Consider the following 22,893-nt stretch of genomic DNA (forward strand, 5'->3'; position numbering starts at 1 on the left):
GAGGTTAACGGGTTCAGTGACTCCTCTTCTATGCATATAGCATAGGTCCACCTCTGGAGCCAAGATTTTCGGTGATATAGAGTATAGGCGCGACGATCACTGTGTCTAAAATATTAAATAAAAATTGGGTTATTTGATAAAATTTTAATTTTTTTAGTATTATGCAAGTTGAAGAAAACAGTAAATATATTCGGCTTTGTAGCCATACCTTAAAGCGTCAGAAATTTCTACTAGTGGGAGCAGATATTTTCAAACTAGTATTTCAATGAAGCTATCCTTTTCACAGTAGACTCTGCCTAGCCATTAGGATTGGTCGACTTTACACAAGAATATTATACTTAGTGAGTGTTTGGACATAAGAATTGTAAAATTCCGGAAAAAAAGAAAAAATTAGAGTTATGTTTAGACATGAATATAATTTTGGGTTGTTTTTGAATTTTTGTGAGTGACCTGAGTGAATTTTGAAAAATAACCTTTTAGAGATTTTCAAATTTTCGAAAAATTTCAAAATTTTTATTCAATTGAAAATCGAAAATTTTATGGCCAAAAGTTGATTTAAAAAAAAGAAAAATTAAATTCTCATGGCCAAACGGGCTCTTAGTCAATTCTTCTTCTAGGAGAGACTTTAGTGAAGTATCTTTTTTATTTTCCGTTCGTCATATCCCATCGGCAGTGACCTATGGTTTTGTTACTAGTTGCTCAAACATCCATTCTGCGTTACTCAAACATTTAATAAGGTAGAAAGAGAGATCTTCCGACAACAAAATAATGCTTACTCATCCTACATTCGTCATATTTTTCTAAACCTTAATCACATCGACATTTCTCTTGCTTGAAGAAAAATGGTGTTATTTAATTTAGTCCAGTCAGATGAAAGTGATATATGATAAATTAAATAGAAGCAGAAGAATCGTCAGTGGTGTCATGAGGGGTTAAATAATGGGGAGAATAACATCAATAAGTTTGAGAATGAAGGGACATTGGTTAGTCAACAAAAGTGGCCTTTCCCAATTTCAGATTCCTAGCTAGCAAATTCCTATTATACTATGCTTCTATTACTGAAGTATATATATATTACACTCTTTTATTTATTATTGCCTCAATGGGCAACAATCCCTTTAGGCATCAATTAGCTGACGTTCATTTTGCATTTCTACGACGGCCCTTGTTTTCAACACAAGTGTTTGTTCAAAACTCAGTCCAATTCATTGGGAAATGGAGAATTAAGTGCCTCTGTTAATTACCATGAGTTCCACTTGTACATATTTCAAGTAGATTAGTGGCTGGTGGAGTTGCCTCTTTTCTGCGCCAAGTTCCAATCTCAACTGAAGGAAGTGTATATCTTGAAGGGATGTCGCAGTTAGATCACAACATGATTATCTTTTTCGAATAATGTTCTCCAATAGACTTATATGGTACACTTTATTTCTTTCCTTGATATAGATAGGCAGAAGAAAAGTAACTATTAATCTATTAGTCCCTCCGTTTTAAATTAGACGATACTTTTTGCTTATTGATACTTTTTGCTTATTGAAAATCAAATTGTATGAGTTTTGATCAATATTTTAAAATATTTTTTTATCATATTAGCATGAAAAAAATTATAGTAACTTATAGTATTTTTCGTATACTTTTGAAATATTTAAATTTTAATATTAAATATTGAGTTGAACTTAGCTTCAAAATTTAGTCAAATTAATTTTCAACAAGCGAAATATGTCACTTACGCTGGGACAGATGGAGCAATACTTTTTCAATAGTGAAGCTTTTGAAAAACAGAACCTCTTGTAGATGCTTCTTTGATAATTTATAGACTCAGACAAACATAGCAAGTGCTTTAAATCTACGCAAGACTTTCACGGGGAAAAGAAAACAGAGTCAAGTTGGAGTCGGGAACTGAAATGTGATTCTTTTGGACTCAAAATATTTTTTAGGTGAAAAAAAAATTATTCTATATAAAACACGGTTATGAATCGCATTTTACTTTAACGGCCGTTTGGGACGTTAAGGTAAAGCGTGGTTTGTTACTGCGTTTTATATAAAACGCGATAATAAATTGTGTTTTACATGTTAGCTGATAAGACAACTATGTAAAATGCGGTTTATTACTACGTTTTACATATTTTATGGACCCACCAATAACTCTTCTGCGCTTAACTGACATAACAATAATTCAAATATGTAAAACACCTTTTTAAACCGTGTTTTACTTCCAAAAATTTGACCCCACGGATTGGGCGTTGCCTTATTTAAAGGCGTTAAGTGTTTTGAGAAAAATCATTTAGAAATATTCTAACTTCGTGATAAATTTTTCTTCTTGTTAAATTCTCAAGCTTTTTTCATAATGTCTGAAGAGCGAAAAGTAAGGGTTTCATTATATTGGGGAGTGAGGTTGTGGTGGCGAATAACTCATTGAGCTATAGTTTATCTCCACAGAGTCATGTTAAGTTGCCACTTACAATGGAGTACGATAGACTAGTATGGTTGTTATGCAACAAAATGAGGTTGAGCAAACGTTCGGTAAATCTTAAAATAACCGGAAGATATTTGTATTCTGTGACTCCGCAAGGGGTTGCTTGTTACGCTGAGTTTACGCAACTTGTGTTTGAAGCAATGTCAAGTAAACTTAGATATACATTTACCTGTGTGCCATCCAGCAAATCCAATATATCCTTGGACAAGGGGAGATTTTGCCGAGCCTCGTACTCGCGCGTATGTCCCCGTCGGAGTACCCACCTCCTAGCTAGAGGGAGCAACTCCGGTGGTACATCCAGATCTAATGGTGGTAGAGCCGTAGAGGTGGCTGCAACTGCATAAACCGCTCCCAGGCCCAAACCTAACATAAAAAGTTGACGTAAAATTTAAGATATATTTTTATTAGGTATATTAAAATGAATAGAGTATTCGAATATGTTGTCACCTCTAGTAGCAGTAAGAATCCAGCAACCTCACGCTGGGTGCCCATGCTCGCCCAGCACATATGCATGTACAAGTAAGCGAGAACAGTAGAGCCCCAGCTGTACTGGGGTAAATCATCTAGCCGCTCAAGATGATGAAGAAATCTCAAGCTGAATAGGTTCCCCGAAGTGTACGGGAACAAGACCCCTCCAACCAACAGGAGTAGCAGCAACCTCGTATACCGGTCAACATGATAATCCGATGTATCACCGTCGATATGAGGATGCAATGCCTCCAACCACAGTCGAATAGTCGTCAATGGAAAACGACTGGTCCCATGTAGTACATTCTCATCCTCTGGCCGGAAAGTAGTGAGCCGCTGCAGTATGTCCAGGTACTGCACACGTATCATCTCTCTCATGCCAGGCGGCAAAGCAATGGGCAGTCCATCAACGGGTAGGCCATATAAAATCTCCACGTCATGCAGTGTGACGATGGCCTCGCCAATGGGCAGGTGGAATGTGTGCGTCTCCGGTCGCTACCGCTCTATCAGGGCCGTGACCAAAGACCAATCGAGCTGCAGCCGCCCGATCTCAATCATCCTGTAGAAACCCGTGTCCCGCAGGCGCGCGACTACACGGTCATGGAGAACTCTGTCATGTAGAAAGTCTCACATGTCGTCCAATATCCTGGCGTGGAGAGTCTAGGTTAGTAACTCACCCTCCCATATGTGGGCGAACCTATGATCGCGCTGTAACGAGAGCAGCTCATCGCTGGAACGTCCGGGATGAATAAGCGGCACCTCCATGTCGTCTACTATAAATTAAACATCATTAATGACATGTTAGTTTTATAATTTTATATGTTTGTTTGTAAATTAAATAATTAAATTTTTATAATTAAATATTCACATATGGGTTCCAGGCTCGATATTTGGAGCCTAGTAGCACTAATTTATCCTGATTTCTTCTATGTGTTAGTTTTATTATTTTACATGTTAGCTTGTAAATTAAATAATTATTTTTTATAAATAAATATTCACATATGGGTTTCGAGCTCAATATTTGGAGCTTAGTAGCACCAATTTATCATGAATTCTTCTATGTGTTAGTTATGTTATAATTTTATATGTTAGTTTGTAAATTAAATAATTAATTTTATAATTAAATATTTACAAATAAGTTCCAGCTCGATATTTGGAGCCCAGTAGTACCAATTTATTCTGAATTCTTCTATTTGTTAGATTTATTATTTTACATGTTAGTTTGTAAATTAAATAATTAATTTTTATAATTAAATATTCACAAATGGGTTCCAAGCTCGATATTTAGAGCCTAGTAGCACTAATCTATCCTGAATTCTTCTATTAGTTAGTTTTATTATTTTACATATTAGTTTTATAATTTTACATGTTTGTTTATAAATTAAATAATTATTTTTTATAATTATACAATATTTAATTATTAAATATTTATATATGGGTTCCAGGCTTTATATTTGCGGCCGAGTAGCACCAAATATATGTTGACTACAATTGGACAGAGTTTGTGTTTGATCTATCAGTTATTTTGATGTATTTTTTAGTATAAGAGATACTTAAACTACAGGGAAACTACGCTAAAAGGAACTACATTTTACTACGTTAAAAGACACTATATTATACTACGTTAAAAGGCACTATATTACTAGTCTTTAAGCAAATAAATAATTTAAACCAGATAAAACACAACAAATACATTGTAATCACAAAAATACATATAAAATAGTAATAGTAATTTATTAACATTTTTATTAACAAATAATAATGATTTCACAATTTCTACATATTTTTTTACAACAATAATATTTTAGTCCGAATAAAAATAGTATACCAATTTAATCGCAAAAAAAAAAATACAAAACAACATACAACACATTCAAAACAACTAATATGCATTATTTATACGTGTTTGGACGTAAACTAAATCGAAATACCTCGATTTATATTTTTCGAAAAGTTGAAGATTTGAAAATTTTGACTCCGAAACAAGCAACCCACAACAATAGAAGGCTTGGTTAGGATGTGAGACCATTTGGATTAGTTTTTGTGGGACGGGTGGGGTCCACTCAAGTTTTTTATCGAGTTAATGTTGGGGGGGGCCGCTGTTCGTTTTTTAAAAATGGGGGAAAATAGGTTCTGTCCAAAAACGTGGGGAAAGGGAAGGGGATGATACTTATATAGGTAAAATGCGGTTTAATACAACGTTTTATATAAAACGCGGTAACGCACATTATATAAAAGTTTTATCAGCTTCTAGGTAAAGCGCGGTATCAAAACGCGTTTTATATAAAACGCGGTAACAAACCGCGCTTTATCTTAACGTCCCAAACGGCCGTTAAGGTAAAACACGGTTCATGACCGCGTTCTATATAAAATGGTAACATTTTTTACCCCTAAAAAAGTATTTTGAGTCCAAAAGAACCACATTTCGATTCCGGACTCGTCAAGTTGCAAATACAGGTTATCAATACGGCCTAAGTTAACTTGTTTGGTCTTATATATCTTACCTATTTAACCTCAGCTCAAATAATACTAGTATTAACTTAGCTGTACATACTGCTTTGTATTAACTTTAGACAAATTTTCCTTGAAACACCACAACATAAAAAATGTTCTTACGCTTTATATATAAACCCTTTTTAGTCAACTTTCAAGCAACGAACTTTATTTGTACATTCAACTACTTCTCGCCTGAACTAAAGTATATATGGGCATATCTAAAGATTTACCGTGTATCAGCCAGATCAACTCAAGTATGTATGCTGCAAAAGCTCACATACTTCTTTCTGTGCATGCCTATTCAAACTACATGCAAAAGCAAGTAAATCAACCTATGATGGACAGTCAACTAACACAAAAAAACAGAAAACAGAAAATTAAAAAAAAAAGTAAAAATTTTTTTAGGGGTTTGCCGGGGAGGGGGTGGTGCAGAAAAAAAACAGAAAATTAAAAGTAAAAAATTTTTTTTGAGGGGGGAGGGGGGGGTGGGGGTGCAGAAAAAAAAAAGTAAAAACTTTTTTGAGGGGAGGGGGGTTTTGCTTGGGGTAGGGGTTGGGGTGGGTGGTGCAGAAAAAAAATAGAAAATTAAAAATACAAAAAAAAAGTAAAATTTTGTTTTGGAGAAGGGATTTTGTGTGGAAGGGGGGGGGGAGAGGGCAGTGTGAGTGGATGGTGCAGAAAAACAAAAGAACATAAAATTGAAAATACAAAAAGAAAAAGTAAAATTGGGGCAACTAAATAAATTTTTCTATAAGTTGGGTTGAGATACTTTTTATTTTGGGTGAGTTTAATGGGTTGTATTTGGGCTGCTTAATGGGTCAGAACGGGCTATAAAATATGGGAAATTTTCGTTCCTATACCATATAGGAAACTATATTACCAAATATGTTCATAGTTTGCATATTACCCCTCATGCTAATAGTATTCCTACAAAATATAGACAATGCATTAAATAAGGAATCATTGTAGTTGTAGGATTCCTTATTTAGGCGCGCTAAAATTGGGGAATTAAATATTCTTAAAGATCTTCCACAAACGCAGATCATGCACGTTCCATAATTATCGTCAGCTTCACTCTGATCTTCCACAACGCAGAACAAGATTTTTCATACTCTGTTTTTGCGATAGACTCTGTTTCTAGAATTCTCTCTACATCTCTCTCTATCTCTCAATTTCAAATTTCAGTAATACAAAGCAAATGAAAAGAGAGAAGCAATTCCACCATTGACAGGCATTAAAACCTTGAAAGCTTTAAATTCAAATTTGGGTTTTCAAAAATCATTATTTGCTTGGATTGAGTGTTGTTGAAAATAATCAGGAATATGGTTTGGAGTTTATATCTCAATTTTAAGGAGTTTTGGTGAAGATTAGACTTGATTTTGACTGAATTTTAGAAGAAGAAGAAGAAGAAGACATGACATACATTATATTGCAGAAATTGTAGATAAATTGTAGACTGTTGTTTAGTTATTTTTCTTTTATTCATTTACCTATTGTATGAAAGTTGAACAACATTGTATAAAAATTGTATTAAAGTGGATGATTTAGTACTGTTTTGGACAAAAATATTTATACAAAATGTGAAACATACATTTCAGGGGAAGCATGTTGAGTCCAAATATGTACCCAGTTTGTAGATATTTTGTAGATAAATTATAGATTATTTGTATTCTGATTGTAGATGCTTTATTTTCTGTTTTCACAAATAAAAAACAATTAAAACTTCTACAAATCTTCTGAAAAAACGCAATTATGTCAAAAATTCCAATTATGCTACAACTGAATAGGAATTGGGATATTAAAATTCAATGTACCCAGTTTGTAGATATTTTATAGATAAATTGTAGATTATTTGTATTTTGATTGTAGATGCTTTGTTTTCTGTTTTCACAAATCAAAAACGACTAAAACTTCTACAAATTTTCTGCAAAAAACGCAATTATGTCGAAAATCTCAATTATGCTACAATTGAATGGGAATTGGGATATTAAAATTCAATGTACCCAGTTTGTAGATATTTTATCGACAAATTGTAGATTATTTGTATTCCGATTGTAGATGCTTTGTTTTCCGTTTTCACAAATAAAAAATGACTAAAACTTCTACAAATCTTCTGCAAAAAACGTAATTATGTCGAAAATCCCGATTATGCTACAATTTTGTGATTCTCCTATATGCTCTTGTTATTCCTTACAAAACTGCTATGCAAAATATGGAATCCAAAAAAATATGATGAAGGGATAGATCTTCCTAAGAAATTTTGTAGATAATTTGTAGAAACATTGAAATTCTGTATTTTCATATTAATTTTTCAAATGATATGTAATTTTGTTATAGATTAAATATTGAAAACAAGCCATTGTGAGTCGTATTTGACTCATTCCTCACATTCAACCTATTCTACAAATTCACGTCTCTTTAAATACAATACAACCATACTTTCTTGAATTTAAAGGTATAGCAATATATATAACTTAAAAAATATTTTCTCCTCTGTACAAGTTAGCTCTAAAACAGACGAAGTTGAATAACAAGCTCTCATCAAAACTTTTAACACAAAAACACAAAGCTCAAAAATAAATAAACAACATTCTATAATTTTTCTACAATTTCTGCAATATAATGTATGTCTTCTTCTTCTTCTTCTTCTTCTCCTTCTTCTCCTCCTTCTCCTTCTCCTCCTCCTTCTTCTTCTTCTCCTTCTTCTTCTTCTCCTTCTTCTTCTGCTTCTTCTCTTGCTCCTTCTTCTCCTCCTCCTTCTTCTCCTCCTCCTCCTCCTTCTTTTCCTCCTTCTTCTGCTTCTTCTTCTCATTCTTCTCCTCATTCTTCTTCTCCTTCTTCTCCTTCTTCTTCTGCTTCTCCTCCTCCTCCTTCTTCTCCTTCTTCTTCTCCTTCTCCTCCTCCTCCTCCTTCTCTTCTCCTTTTTTTTTTCTTCTTCTTCTTCTTCTTCTTCTCCTCCTCCTCCTTCTTCTCCTCATCCTTCTTCTCCTCCTTCTTCTCCTTCTCCTTCTCCTCCTTCTTCTCCTCCTTCTTCCCCTCCTCCTTCTCCTCTTTCTTCTTCTTCTTCTTCTTCTTCTTCTTCTTCTTCTTTTTCTTTTTCGAATTTCAATCTGAAATTCAGCAAAAACCAAGTCTAATCTTCACCAAAACCCCTCAAAATTGAGATATAAACTCCAAACCATATTCCCAATTATTTACAACAACACCCAATCCAAAAATATACCACCTGACATTTGAATGATTTAATGCCACCGTCTCAGTCACAACTCGTGCAACACGAATTGCTGATGGGGTTCCACCTCTAAACGTATATTTAAATCTTGATGTGTCCCCAGAAATGCAAATCGGAGGTAAAGAATCATTTTCTGTAGTATTATTTGTGTAATTGGATGACATTTTTTCAAGAAAAACACAACCTCTCATTTTTGAACCAGCCTTCCACCACATTTTAACTAATTCTTTCCTAGTAGATCATGCTTTCTCGTTAGATGCAATACCAAATACAATATGTTCAAGATTTGTATCTGATAATAATGTTGAATCATTTTGAAGAGAAACTGACTTGTGGAGTAATTTGGTGTAATTACACTGTGGTGATACGTGGGTAAGGGCGTGGGTTTAGGAGAGAGAAACGTGAGGGTGAGGATATGGAGGAATACACAGTACCATAAATTAAGGAGTGATATAAGGTACAATTAATGTACAGTTAAAACATCTTATGGTATAGAATTGGTAATTAGGTATACTAAATGTAATTATATCAAATCTTAAACATTGAGGGTAATATTGTTCCTATATGACATAAGAATGTAAAAATTCCATAAAATATAATGGGTTAACTTGGACTCAGCCCAAATTGACCCATGAGTTAAAATGTTTGTAACCCAAGCGGCTCAAATTACCACCCCTATATGAGGCATATCATTTACTCCTACCTTTGTATTCTTAAATCATGCTTGCATGACGACAAAGAACTCTTACAAAGTAAAGTTTGGGGAAGTTAATGTGTAATATACTTTATTCCTACCTTGAAATAATAGAGATACTATTTTAGATAGATCCTCGATCCGAAAAAAAAAAAAAAAAGAAAGATTGTAACAACAAACAGTAACCCAGCAAATTAGACATGCATGATTTTTCTTGTAACATTCTATACCATTCAGAGTATCTCCATATCTTCTTATATATAGACATACATCCACAACGTGATCTGATTCGGATTAATTAACTATGTAAAGTTCAAACAATGCCTCGAATCATCTCAAAGAAAACCTAAAATGTAGAGTTAAGTGTTGCTGAGATATTAAAGCAGTTACTTATTTCTCTACTTCGTAGTATACTAATACTATATTTATAAGGATGTCTTTCTTGTAAGATAAATTAACAATTAATCCAAATGATCATTGCTTCTTGAACATGGTTTAGATTCGTACTTAATCAACATTAGTTACTAATTTTTTCCACTTGCACATCTGATATCCCAATCCCACAAAACATTAGTACATAAATATTTCAGAACAAAACTAAGCACACAACCATAGCCCTCCGCAAAGTTCACAAAATCCTATATTCCCTTAAAAATGAACTTAAAAACAACAAAGAAATAGAAGGATAAGATTCAAGGCTTGCCAACAATTCTACCATCTGGATTCAACGCGCCACCACTCTGCCTCCCGTCCACCGCCGCTGCAGCGGCAGCAGCAGCCGCCGCAGGATGCTGCATTGGCTGTTGCATAACACCTGCTGGTGCAGTATAATACACCTGTCTCCCTACACTATCATACCCAACTTGTGTATACGTAGGCTCCGCCGGCGCGTGTGGCCGCACCATCCCCATATTTTCAGACGTGTAAGCTCCTACCATCTTCGGCTGTTGAATTGTTGGCTGTGGCGGAACTCCGCCGTACACCGGCTGTTCCCGGTATACCTCCGGCATCACGCGCTGCATGCCGTAATAAGCCTGACCACCCAATTGGTTAGTCACCGGTCGCATCGCCGGAGTTTGATAAACCCCAGCGGGTGTTTGAACTATGTATACAGGTTGCTCAGTTTGAACTGCTGTTGTTTGGTAAGGTCCACTTGTCATATGCCGTTCCGGCCAAAACGTCGCCGGATTTTTCACCGGCACCGTCTGTTGAGGCGGCGGAGGAGGACCCTTTTGCTGATAAAATTCATCAACCTTTCTGTTGTACATAGCTTGTTCGTGGTTCGAAATATGCTGCTGCAACCTGTGCATTTCCTGAATCTGTCTCTGATAATCAGCCGCCGCGGGCGAAATTACAGTATCCCCGATGATATGCCGGTCATCAGAACCAGCATGAAATTCCTTTGCAAAAACCTCCGGCACCGACGGCGGAGGAACCGGATCCTGTAACTTTACCGGCGGAGGTTGTTGAGTTTGTCCTTTCTCTAAACCAAACAAAAAATCAGGAGTACCCGCCGGGGCCGGCACCGGCGAAACAGCCGTCGGTGAATTCACGTCCTGTAACTGAACAGAATTCAAAGCATCAACAAACCACTGACTCTCAGGTTTCGAGTCAGTAGAACCGAAAGTACTTGTCGCCGGTGTATTCATTGGGAACAAAAAAAGCCGGAGTCTAGCCGGTTTAGCTGAAGCGCGATAAAGCCGGTCATATTCAAGCATCATATGTTCCAAATCTTCATCATTAGTTACTGAAATTAAAGCATCAAGATCCTCACCAGGTAACTGATACTTAAAGCAAACGTCACAGTCGGAAATAGATGAAAGTTTGGCAATAAGATTTGAGAATCTGATATTACGATCAACGGAGAGGATTTTGGTTTCACCGCCGACATAGGCGAGTTGGTTATCGTGGGGTCTAGGGTGGATTTTACCGCCATAGCTGCACATGAACTTGACCTTATAGGAAGAAGGTTGATCATCCCATGATGCGTTTTCACAGTCAATTTCACGAGAACGTGGGGATGAATTTACTGAATCTGGGTATGAAGAATAAGAGTAGTTTTCCATTGATTTTGCTATTTTTTGAGAATTTGGGAGGAATTTTTGAGCTACTACAAAGAAATGGAAGAGTTTTGAGGAGCCATAGGAACTTGGAAAAGCAAGGGGAAGGAGCAGAGAAATAGAAGGAGAAGAGGGAGATTTTGACTAGTTCATGTAGGCCCACATATGGGTTTATGTGGGTCCCAAAAAATGCATTTCAGGTGGGTCCGATGGTGGGGACGTTGTAATATTATTTGTTGTTATTGCGTAGTAGGAATAACAACTAACAAGGCAGATAATGGTGATGCGTAGGAGAAATCTTGTGCGTTGGAAATCATTTCATTGAAGAAAAAAATTACTCCTCACGTGAACCTATTTTTTTCGATCCGTTTTAAAAAAATAATCTTTTTAAAATTTAATAATAATTTATCTTAAATTTATAATTCTATTCTTAACGAGAAGCTTTTATAACTACATAAATATTCTGGGTCCCTTTTTGACTTGTTTAAGATTATAAATTCCAAAAGTCTTTATTTTTTCTTAAACTCCGTACTCAGTCAAACAGGTTCACATAAATTGGATCGGAGGGAGTATGAAAAAACAAAAATAATACTCCCTCCGGTTCACAATAAGTGACCAGTTTTCTTTTAGCATGCCCATTAAGAAAATGCTAAACCCTATACAAAGATACATAATATGACTAAACTACCCTTATTAAATATTGGTCACATAATTATAGGGAGGAGTGAAAAAACTTTTTAGGGATATGCACATAAGGGTAAAAGAGTAAAATTATCTAACTTGACACTTATTTTGAACCAAAATAAAAAAGTAAACTGATCACTTATTGTGAAGGAAAAATTTCATATTAGAACAACTGAGTTCCATACTTTTCAATTTTATAGTTCATATTTCAATTTACAACCAACTAGCCCAAAAATAATAGGCTAAGATTCAATATCCAACTCAAATAGGTTCTCAAAATTACTATTTAATTTTAAAAAAAGATTCCTTAAGCTTTTAAATTAATTTTCGAATCAGTAACTGTGAATCAAATATTAATTCAACAAACCAAATTCATTTGGGTGGTGAAAATTAGATTTTTTAACAAGCTTAAATATTTGGGTTTAAATTTTGAATTTGATTTTGTGAGAAATTTGGAGTGGGTGTTATTTAAACTTGTTAGAAATAGTATAAGGAGGTTGTATATAAAATTTAAAGTCATTTAATGGAGATTTGGACTGGTTTTGAACGAGAATTGCAATTGAAAATCGTGGAAGAAGTTCGTCTACGGATGCTTGTATAAAGGTGTATAAAAGTGTATAATAGTGTATAAGGTGTGTTTCTACACTCATTTACACTATTATATAAGATTATACATAATTATACAAAAAACTGACTTCGTCTTCTTCCTTGCGTCTTTTATGAAATTTAACTCAAATCTTGCTCAAATCTACTCCAAATCACTTCAAATTTAAATTTTGAACTTCTTTTGATATTTTCAATCAATTGGAACAACACCCAATCCAAACAACTAATAAATTCAAAAAAACCCATTTTCAAAAGCAAAGCTTTGAATGGTTTTCAATGGTGGACTTCTACTCTTCAACGTTCTTACATTGCAAGCAGGTGACACATGAGGAGAATCAGAAAATACACGGCCCTTGAAGCATATATGTAGAAGATGTGAGAAGAAGAGAGAGTGAAAACAATGGTTGTGAGAATAAAGAATTAACTCCATAGCTTTTAGAAGCAATGGTTGTAAGAACACAGATTTTGAATTTGCAAGTGCTTTCAAAATATGTACAATGTGAGCTAGGTGGGGTAAAACTTAAAAATATGAATCATTTTTTGTTATGGTGTGAAGTCATATGTATTTTCTTGTAATTCTTTCTGCTGTGAAGCGGAGGGAGTTATATTCATGTATATACTATGATCTACTCACCCTATTCGATACAAATAAATAAGAAAAATTCGCTTAATATTTTGTTGTTAGATTTGAACTTGGGTTTCTAATGTGTTGCTCTAACAAACGTTGGCCACCGTTTGAACTTGTACAGAAGAGAATATCGCAAGTAAAGTTTGTCTTAGGTTTCAATATAAAAACACTAATTTTAGGACAATTTGGATTTTTTTTTTGAAAAGTTTATATCAACACAGAATTAAATAATTAATTTAAGTTGGATTTTAGTAGCGTCCAGCAAAAATGAGCAGCGGGGGAGAAAATTAACTAAACAAATGGATAAAATAGAGTAATGGAGCAGCACGGGTGGGTGAACAATGGTGACGCAGCATCAAATATATGGGACAGTTGTCCTTTTTCTGTACATATTTTTGGTTTTTGTGGATTGGATTTATACAGGATAAATTTATTATGCTTTTTAAAATACTATAGAAAAATGAAAAGATAATTTAAAATTTTTTATATTGATGATGATGGTAGTGACTCGTGCCATATTGGATGCACTTATGCAATATATTTCTTGTTTTCATGGTGGGGTCTGCGGCAGTGGCTTCTTATGCATATCCCAGTGTTTCAATTGTGAGACTAATTATGAAGGCCTTCCTCTCTTTTCCTAATCAATATTTATCTGAAGGGAGCTTGGAGCAATAATATATTAAAGTTGTGTACCTATGATTTATAGGTTTCGAATTTGAGCAGTAAAATCAAACACTAATACGTATGTTAAGGTAGACTACATCACACCTTAAGAATGCGACTCTTCCTTAAATCTTGGATAAATACGATATGCTACGTGTAATGAAGTAACTGGGTATAAAAGTTTTACACAAGTAATGTTACTAACAAACTTTTTTAGTTAAGAATTCATGTTTAATAGTAGTAATATGATTTGAACTAATTATATGGGCTCACAACAACAATAACTATGTTTAAGAAGTTAACAAGTTGAGAATGGCTATAGCCTATATGAATTCTTATGGACCATGTTACTTATTTAAAAATCATTTTAGGCCAACATAGATATTCTCAATATTTTTCTATATAAAAATTCTTTATATTTGCTATTGGCATTAGAATTTCTAATAGGACTAGAAGAAGCATAGCAAGTGTCACACCTCCTTTTTTACTCGTCCGAGGGGATATAAGTGAGTTTTTTCAATTTAAGTAACATTATTCGAAATGAGATTATTATTTATTTATTTTTCAAAGTCGCCACTTGGAATAGTTTATTTGGTGTCCCAAGTAACCGGTTTATCTTAAATCCCAAATCAAGGAAATTTTGACTTTATTTAAAAGTCTGCGAACCAGAAATTCTAAATAAGGAATTCTGTTAATCCGGGAGAAGGTGTTAGGCATTCCCAGATTCCGTGGTTCTAGCACGGTCGCTAAAACTATTAATAATTGGCCTAATTATCTGATTTATTACGTGTTTAAAGCCTATTGTGCATTTTTAACTTTCTAATCGCTTTTAATTATTTATTGCTTTAAAGATTTATGGAATTATTTCTTGAATAAGTTACGATGTCGTACACTTGTCGTTTTGGTACACATTGCAAATTGCACCACGTGAAATGCACCCGCAATTTACAATATGTTTATTATTATCATTTGAAGTTGAGGTCAAGTCGCGTGAAACGCGCATTTGAATTGGGATTTACGCATCATGACTATGCCACGAGAACCGTACCCATAGTCACGCTGGTTCATTATTAATCGCGCCTAAAGTATTTTAGGATGTTCATGAATTATTTCCTACTACATTTGAGATCAATGCAATATCATGAATTAGGGAATGAAATTAATTGTGGAAGAAATTTATGATTTTAGCTATTATGAATCTATTCAAAAAGATAATTACCCATTAACGTCACATCCCAACAATTTATGCCTACGTCTTCTACTAACTAACAGAGGCTGAGCTAGCCTACAGTGTGCGGGTTCGGCGGAACCCAGTCACCTTTGCTTAAACGTTCTATTTATATTAGGAAATTCATGAAATATGTATAAATATTTAATTGTGAACCCAGTAACTAAGACACACTATGTGTTTTGTGGAAAATTTAGAACCCATAAACTTTAAATTCTGGCTTCGTCTCTGCTAACTAATGCGACTAGTAAGAGGATGAAACATATATATATATAAATAAACTCCAAACTTTTAATTTCTGCCAAACAGATTAGTTCTCCACTTAAAAAGCCAAATAGCCCAGAATCTTTACTAAATGCAAATCTCTTAACAATAAAATATTATTGGTTTAAATTTAACCACTTATTCTAATGAAATCAACTAGCAAAGAAAGATCTACCATAACAAATAAATATATTCAAAATACATCAAATCTAATTAATGTCCAAAACAATAAGCAATTGAAGTAAAATGAGGGCATGGCCAAACAAATACGCACTCAACAAAAAATGAATCCATTATATTCAAAATTGAAAGATAGCGAAAACGGCAAAAGATTAGAAATGAACCTCAAGGTCATGTTACTTTAAACTTTGATTATTTTTCAATATTGAAGTAAAAAATAAGGCAGGATCTGCGGACAAATATGAGCGAAAAACCTCGCTGGAAAATCGATCAAAAACCTCAATTGTTTCTTGACCCAAAAACACTGCTATTTTATGAGGAAAAGGGGGTTGTTTTCGAGCTACTTGATGGTTTTTTTAGCTCGTTTTTGGGATGGAATTGGAACTCTTTTCGCTGGTTTTCATGGCGGTTCAGAGTTTGTTAATGGACTGTTTTTGTGCAGATTTTAAGGGCTACTTTTGGGGCTCGTTTTGGACTATTTTGTGCAGATTTTTGGGGCTCGTTTTGGTGGATTTGAGGAGGGTCTATGGCTGAAATGTTTTGCTAATTTTCGCCCCCTTTTGTGTGTGTGTCGTGTGTTATAAGTAGAGATTATGTGATGGAAGAGTGAAGAATATAGGTGGGGAACATAAGTGGAGAGAGTGAGGGAAGTGGGTAGTAAGTGGAGAAAGTGGGGGAAGTGGGAAGTGAGTGTTAAAAGTGAGAATAAATTCAAACATGATCAAAAATTAGGTGATCACAACAAGTATAAGACCTAAAGTATCCATATTAACATGACTAAAATATATTTCTTTCTAATGGTATTACCTATATAAATCTTTTTCTTTCATTGTCTTATTTTTTGCTAAATTTGCATTGATTTCAAGAGATTATAGATCTTTCGAGATAATTTTTTCCATGTGATTTTAGGTCTATTTTATTCTCTTTTAACATTTTCACTTACTCTAATTTCGTATTTACGAATCAATATATCTGAAGGTCGACATAGAATATAATTCATCATAGGATAAAAAAAGAAGAAGGTAGTTTACTCAATGTGAAGATTAAAAAAAATAGAATAAATACTTGACGAGCAAATCCAACCAAAGAAATAGCAAAATTGAATGACATGATAGGACCAATGCATGCCTTACACAACTAGAATTCGGCCAAAAAGTGACCAAATATTGGCGACCAAATTTGGTCTGTTAAGAAAAGCGACCAAAGTTGGTCGCCAAACTACCGAAAATAATAAAAACAATATTTGAAATAATTTAGCGACCATAGTTGGTCGCTATTTGGACGCAAATTTAGTCAAACTGTTGACTGGACTGGTCAGACTTGCTTGGTCAAAGATACACTGAGTTTAGCGACCAATGTTGGTCGCAAAAGTGGGACCCACACAATTTTTTTTAATAATTTTATAAAACTTATAAAATATAAATATATATAATTTAAACTTGCGACCAAAGTTGGTCGCTAACTGAAGGATAAGAAGATAGCGACCAACTTTGGTCGCTAAAGTGGGACCCAATTATAATATTTTACTAAATATATATTTATGTAAATTTTTTATAAAATATAAATAAATATAACTCAAAATTTAGCGACCAAAGTTGGTCGCCAATGTGGGACCCAGTTCTAACGTTTAACAATTTTTATTATTAATTTAAATATTATATAAAATATAAATAAATCTGATTAAATTTTAGTGACCAAATTTGGTCTCTAATTTAAATTCATGTACATTTAGTGACCAACTTTGGTCGCTAAATTAAATTCATTTAAAGTTAGCGACCAAAGTTGGTCTCTATATGGTCAAATTTAAAAATCACTTTTGTGTTTACTATGTAAATAATATAAATGTAAGTCGTTAATAATTTTGTAATACAAGGGATGAATAGTACTACGAAGCGGGCGTGTGTGTCTATATATACAATATATGTACTTACGCTATACTATGCACTAAGTATAAGTGTATGAGGTAATACCATATCGAATATAGCTTATATATATATATATATATATATATATATATATATATATATATATATATATATATATATATACTTACGCTATACTATGCACTAAGTATAAGTGTATGAGGTAATACCATATCGAATACAACTTATATATATAATATATATACTTACGCTATACTATGCACTAACTATAAGTGTATTAGGTAATACCGTATCGAATACAAATATATATAATATATGTACTTACACTATACTATGCACTAAGTATAAGTGTATGAGGTAATACCGTATCGAATACAGCTTATATATATATATATAATATATGTACTTACGCTATACTATGCACTAACTATAAGTGTATTAGGTAATACCGTATCGAATACAGCTTATATATATATATATATATATATATATATATATATATATATATAATATGTACTTACGCTATAATATGCACTAAGTATAAGTGTATGGGGTAATACCGTATCGAATACAGCTTATATATATAATATATGTACTTACGCTATACTATGCACTAAGTATAAGTGTATGAGGTAATACCGTATCGAATATAGCTTATATATATATATATATAATATGTACTCACGCTATGCTATGCACTAAGTATAAGTGTATGAGGTAATACCGTATCGAATACAACTTATATATATAATATATGTACTTATGCTATACTATGCACTAAGTATAAGTGTATGAGGTAATACCGTATCGAATATAGCTTATATATATAATATATATACTCACGCTATACTATGCACTAAGTATAAGTGTATGAGGTAATACCGTATCGAATACAGCTTATATATATATGTACTTACGCTATACTATGCACTAACTATAAGTGTATTAGGTAATACCGTATCGAATATAGCTTATATATATACAATATTTATACTTACGCTATACTATGCACTAAGTATAAGTATATTAGGTAATACCGTATCGAATATAGCTTTTATATATATATAATATATGTACTTACGCTATACTATGCACTATGTATAAGTGTATGAGGTAATACCGTATCGAATATAGCTTATATATATACAATATATGTACTTACGCTATACTATGCACTAAGTATAAGTGTATGAGGTAATACCGTATCGAATACAGCTTATATATATATATATATATAATATATGTACTTACGCTATACTATGCACTAAGTATAAGTGTATGAGGTAATACCGTATCGAATACAGCTTATATATATACAATATATATACTTACGCTATATTATGCACTAAGTATAAGTGTACTAGGTAATACCGTATCGAATACAGCTTATATATATATAATATATGTACTTACGCTATACTATGCACTAAGTATAAGTGTATGAGGTAATACCGTATCGAATACAGCTTATATATATACAATATATATACTTACGCTATATTATGCACTAAGTATAAGTGTACTAGGTAATACCGTATCGAATACAGCTTATATATATAATATATGTACTTACGCTATACTATGCACTAAGTATAAGTGTATGAGGTAATACCGTATGGAATACAGCTTATATATATATATATATATATATATATATATATATATATATATATATATATATACATACGCTATACTATGCACTAACTATAAGTGTATTAGGTAATAACGTATCGAATACAGCTTATATATATATATATATATTGAAATATATATTTTGAAATAGCGACCAACTTTGGTCGCTATTTTGGTCAAACGGTCAGAATATAGCGACCAAAGTTGGTCGCTATTTCTAAAAATTCAAAACTGTTTTACCCACCAAAATAGCGACCAACGTTGGTCGCTATTTTAATTACATAACTCTCAAAACCGGGATCCCCTCCCATTCTTTCTAAAAAATTCCAAAAATCCCTCTTTTCTCTCTCACACTCAAACCCCACCCCCCTTCCAACTCCCACCACCAGGCCCCACCCACTCCACCAACGACCACCGCTCAGCTGCCGCCGTCGCCGTCGCATTTGCCGCTGTTGCGTCTCTCCTTCTCCACCTCCTAAAAATTCAAGGTTAGAATTACAAACCTAGGGTTTCAATTAGTGTTTCAATTGTTTATTGTTTCAACTTAGAATTAGTGTTTCAATTGATTATTTAACATTGTATTTTATAGAAACCTAGGGTTTAGATTGTATTTATCATTATTTAACATTTTATAGAAATCTAGGGTTTAGGGTATGGGTTGAATATTTAGGCTAGGCTTTATTGAGTATTTCTCCTTCAATATTTTAGTAAGCAATAGATACTAATTTAACGTCAAAGACTTGATTCATAGGTAGATATATATTAGGGTATAAATTGAACTTTTAGTTTAATCTTGATTAGTTTATAGGTAGATATTTAATATAGACACATGATAGTATATTTGGATTTTCTCTTAAAGTTCAAGACAATGTTAATGTTTAAGGCCTTAAGCGAATCGTTGCGTGGCTCTTGTTTGAGTACAACGAGTCGCCCACTTTTAGGATATAAATTGAACTTTTAGTTTAAGTTTAAACTCGTAGGATACGAATATAACTTATAGTTTTTAGGTTTTGTTCTTGTGAATTGAACTTGTAGGATATAAATTGAACCTTTTAGGATACGAGTTGAATTTTTAGGATATGAATTGAACCTTTTAGGTATGAGTTGAACCTTTAGGATATAAATTGAACTTAAACTCGTAGGATATGAATATAACTTTTAGGATATAAATTGAAGCTTTTATGTATGAGTTGAACCGTTAGGATATGACTTGAACTTTTGTGGATATAAATTGAACCTTTTAGGATATGAGTTGAATTTTTAGGATATGAATTGAACCTTTTAGGTATGAGTTGAAGCTTTTAGGATATAAATTGAACTTTTAGTTTAAGTTTAAACTCGTAGGATATGAATATAACTTTTAGGATATAAATTGAAGCTTTTATGTATGAGTTGAACCGTTAGGATATGACTTGAACTTTTGTGGATATAAATTGAACCTTTTAGGATATGAGTTGAATTTTTAGGATATGAATTGAACCTTTTAGGTATGAGTTGAAGCTTTTAGGATATAAATTGAACTTTTAGTTTAAGTTTAAACTCGTAGGATATGAATATAACTTTTAGGATATAAATTGAAGCTTTTATGTATGAGTTGAACCTTTAGGATATGACTTGAACTTTTGTGGATATGAATTGAAGCTTTTATGTATGAGTTGAACCTTTAGGATATAAATTGAACCTTTTAGGTATGAGTTGAACCTTTAGGATATAAATTGAACCTTTTAGGTATGAGTTGGACCTTTAGGATATGAATTGAAATTTTGGTTTATGTTTTGGAATTTTAGATTGCGGGAGGATTTTGTAGAAGAGGTTGATGACGTTATTAGACATGCAATGGAACTTCCACCAAGAATAACTAAGATAAAGTACCTGGCAGAATGTGCCTTTAATTGTTATTCTCATTAGCGACAATGATGATGAGAAGGCAATGACATGTGTTTCAAATAGTGATTGTGTAGGTAGGAATTTAGTATTTCCTAAGTAGATAAAAGAAGAGCTTATAGAGGAATTCTATACTTCATTTTCCATAGGAAAAGAAGTTTGATTGAGAGTGACAAGGTTGATGAAGACGGATGATTTTCCGTTGGTCGTCGCAGTTCCCATAAAATGGGGATCATAAGACTCTATGATGACAGAAATTATAAGAAGTTTTGTACTCAACTTTCTTTCGAGTCTGATCCGTACAAGCTTAATGTGATATTAGTTCGGATTCAGATAATGATTTGACCGATAAAAGTATGGAAATGCTCTTAAAAAGAATTAAAGGTAAAATATTTTTTAGCTTCCTTCTCGACCAAGAAAAACGTTTTACCTTTAATTCTTTTTAAGAGCATTTCCATACTTTTGTCGGTCAAATTATTGTCTGAATCTGAAGAAATATCATCCAATATCACATTAAGCTTGTACGGATCAGACTTCGAAGAAAGTTGAGCACAAAACTTCCTATAATCTTTGTCATCATAAAGTCTTATGATCCACGTTTTATGGGAACTGCAATGACCAACGGAAAATCATCCGTCTTCATCAACCTTGTCACTCTCAATCAAACTTCTTTTCCTCATGGAAAATGAAGTACAAAATTCCTCTATAACCTCTTTTATCTACGTAGGAAATGTTAAATCCTACCTATACCATCACTTTTTTGAAACACATTTCGTTGCCTTCTTATTATCATTGTAGCTAATGAGATAAACAATTGATCAAAGACACACTCCGTCATGTACCGTATCCAAGTTATTCTCTGAATCAAAGTTCATCTCGAGTAATAGTACCACGAGGATAATCACCAAAGCCACCAGACACCTTTATGATGCCAATGAAGCAAAATGAGCTATTCAATGAAACTCGTATTGTAAAGAAGAAGAAAGAGACTGATTCAGAAAGGAGGGTCGAGCCTCGACTACATACATGTAAGTTTTTTACTTTTCATTAAATATTTTGATTTGCTTTTATATAAATTTTGAAATACTAATTCAATATAATTTTTCATATAGGTTCAATTCGCTTCACATCTGACGTGGGGAAATTCATACGCAGTCAACCACCTAATGAACCGAGCGAGGCAATCCAACTTGCAGACGAGGATGATGAAAGAACACTCCTTCGGTACTTTATATACTATTGTGTTAGTTCTATTGTGTTAGAACTAATTTACATACCAATTTACTATTGTGTTAGTTCTCTTTAGTTCGAATGGGCTTGTAATAAACGTTAACTTAGTTTTGTTAGCTTAATGTGTTAGTTCTATTGAACTTTATTCTTTGTTGCTTTTAATTGCTTTTTATTGTTGTTGTTGTTGGCATAAAATGCCTATTTAGGAAATTGGTATGGCTCGCAGGTGGTGTAGCTGCAAAAACAGGCAGTTTCTGCCAAAATAATACACAGAAAAGCGACCAAAGTTGGTCTCTATTTGGTCGCTTTTCATGTTAAAAAAAATAATTTTCTGGAGAATAGCGACCAACTTTGGTCGCTATTTACCCAGATTTCTACAAAAAGCGACCAAACTTGGTCGCTATTTCATTAAAAAAATAAAATTTCTGGTGATATAGCGACCAAAGTTGGTCGCTAATATTTAAAAAATAAATTAAATCCATGTATTTAGGGACCAAAGTTGGTCGCTAGTTTAATAAAATAAATAAATAATTGAATACAAAAGCGACCAAAATTGGTCTCTAGTTTCCAGATTTTAAAATATAATAT

General features: G+C 33.3%; 1 protein-coding gene across 1 annotated transcript; it reads right to left on the bottom strand.

Annotated features, from left to right (window-relative positions):
- Positions 1-9,817: 9,817 nt before the first annotated feature.
- LOC104212213 (uncharacterized) lies at positions 9,818-11,550 on the bottom strand. The gene has a single exon (XM_009761429.2). It carries the CDS (start codon positions 11,427-11,429, stop codon positions 10,056-10,058), a length of 1,374 nt encoding a protein of 457 aa, XP_009759731.1. The 5' UTR covers positions 11,430-11,550; the 3' UTR covers positions 9,818-10,055.
- Positions 11,551-22,893: the final 11,343 nt, after the last annotated feature.

This window comes from Nicotiana sylvestris, chromosome 4, assembly GCF_000393655.2.
Source record: "Nicotiana sylvestris chromosome 4, ASM39365v2, whole genome shotgun sequence".
In the NCBI taxonomy this organism is placed as follows: Eukaryota; Viridiplantae; Streptophyta; class Magnoliopsida; order Solanales; family Solanaceae; genus Nicotiana; species Nicotiana sylvestris.

What these genes read in the sequence shown, in the direction of transcription:
- LOC104212213 (XM_009761429.2), bottom strand. Translation starts at nt 11,429, where the DNA reads ATGGAAAACTACTCTTATTCTTCATACCCAGATTCAGTAAATTCATCC.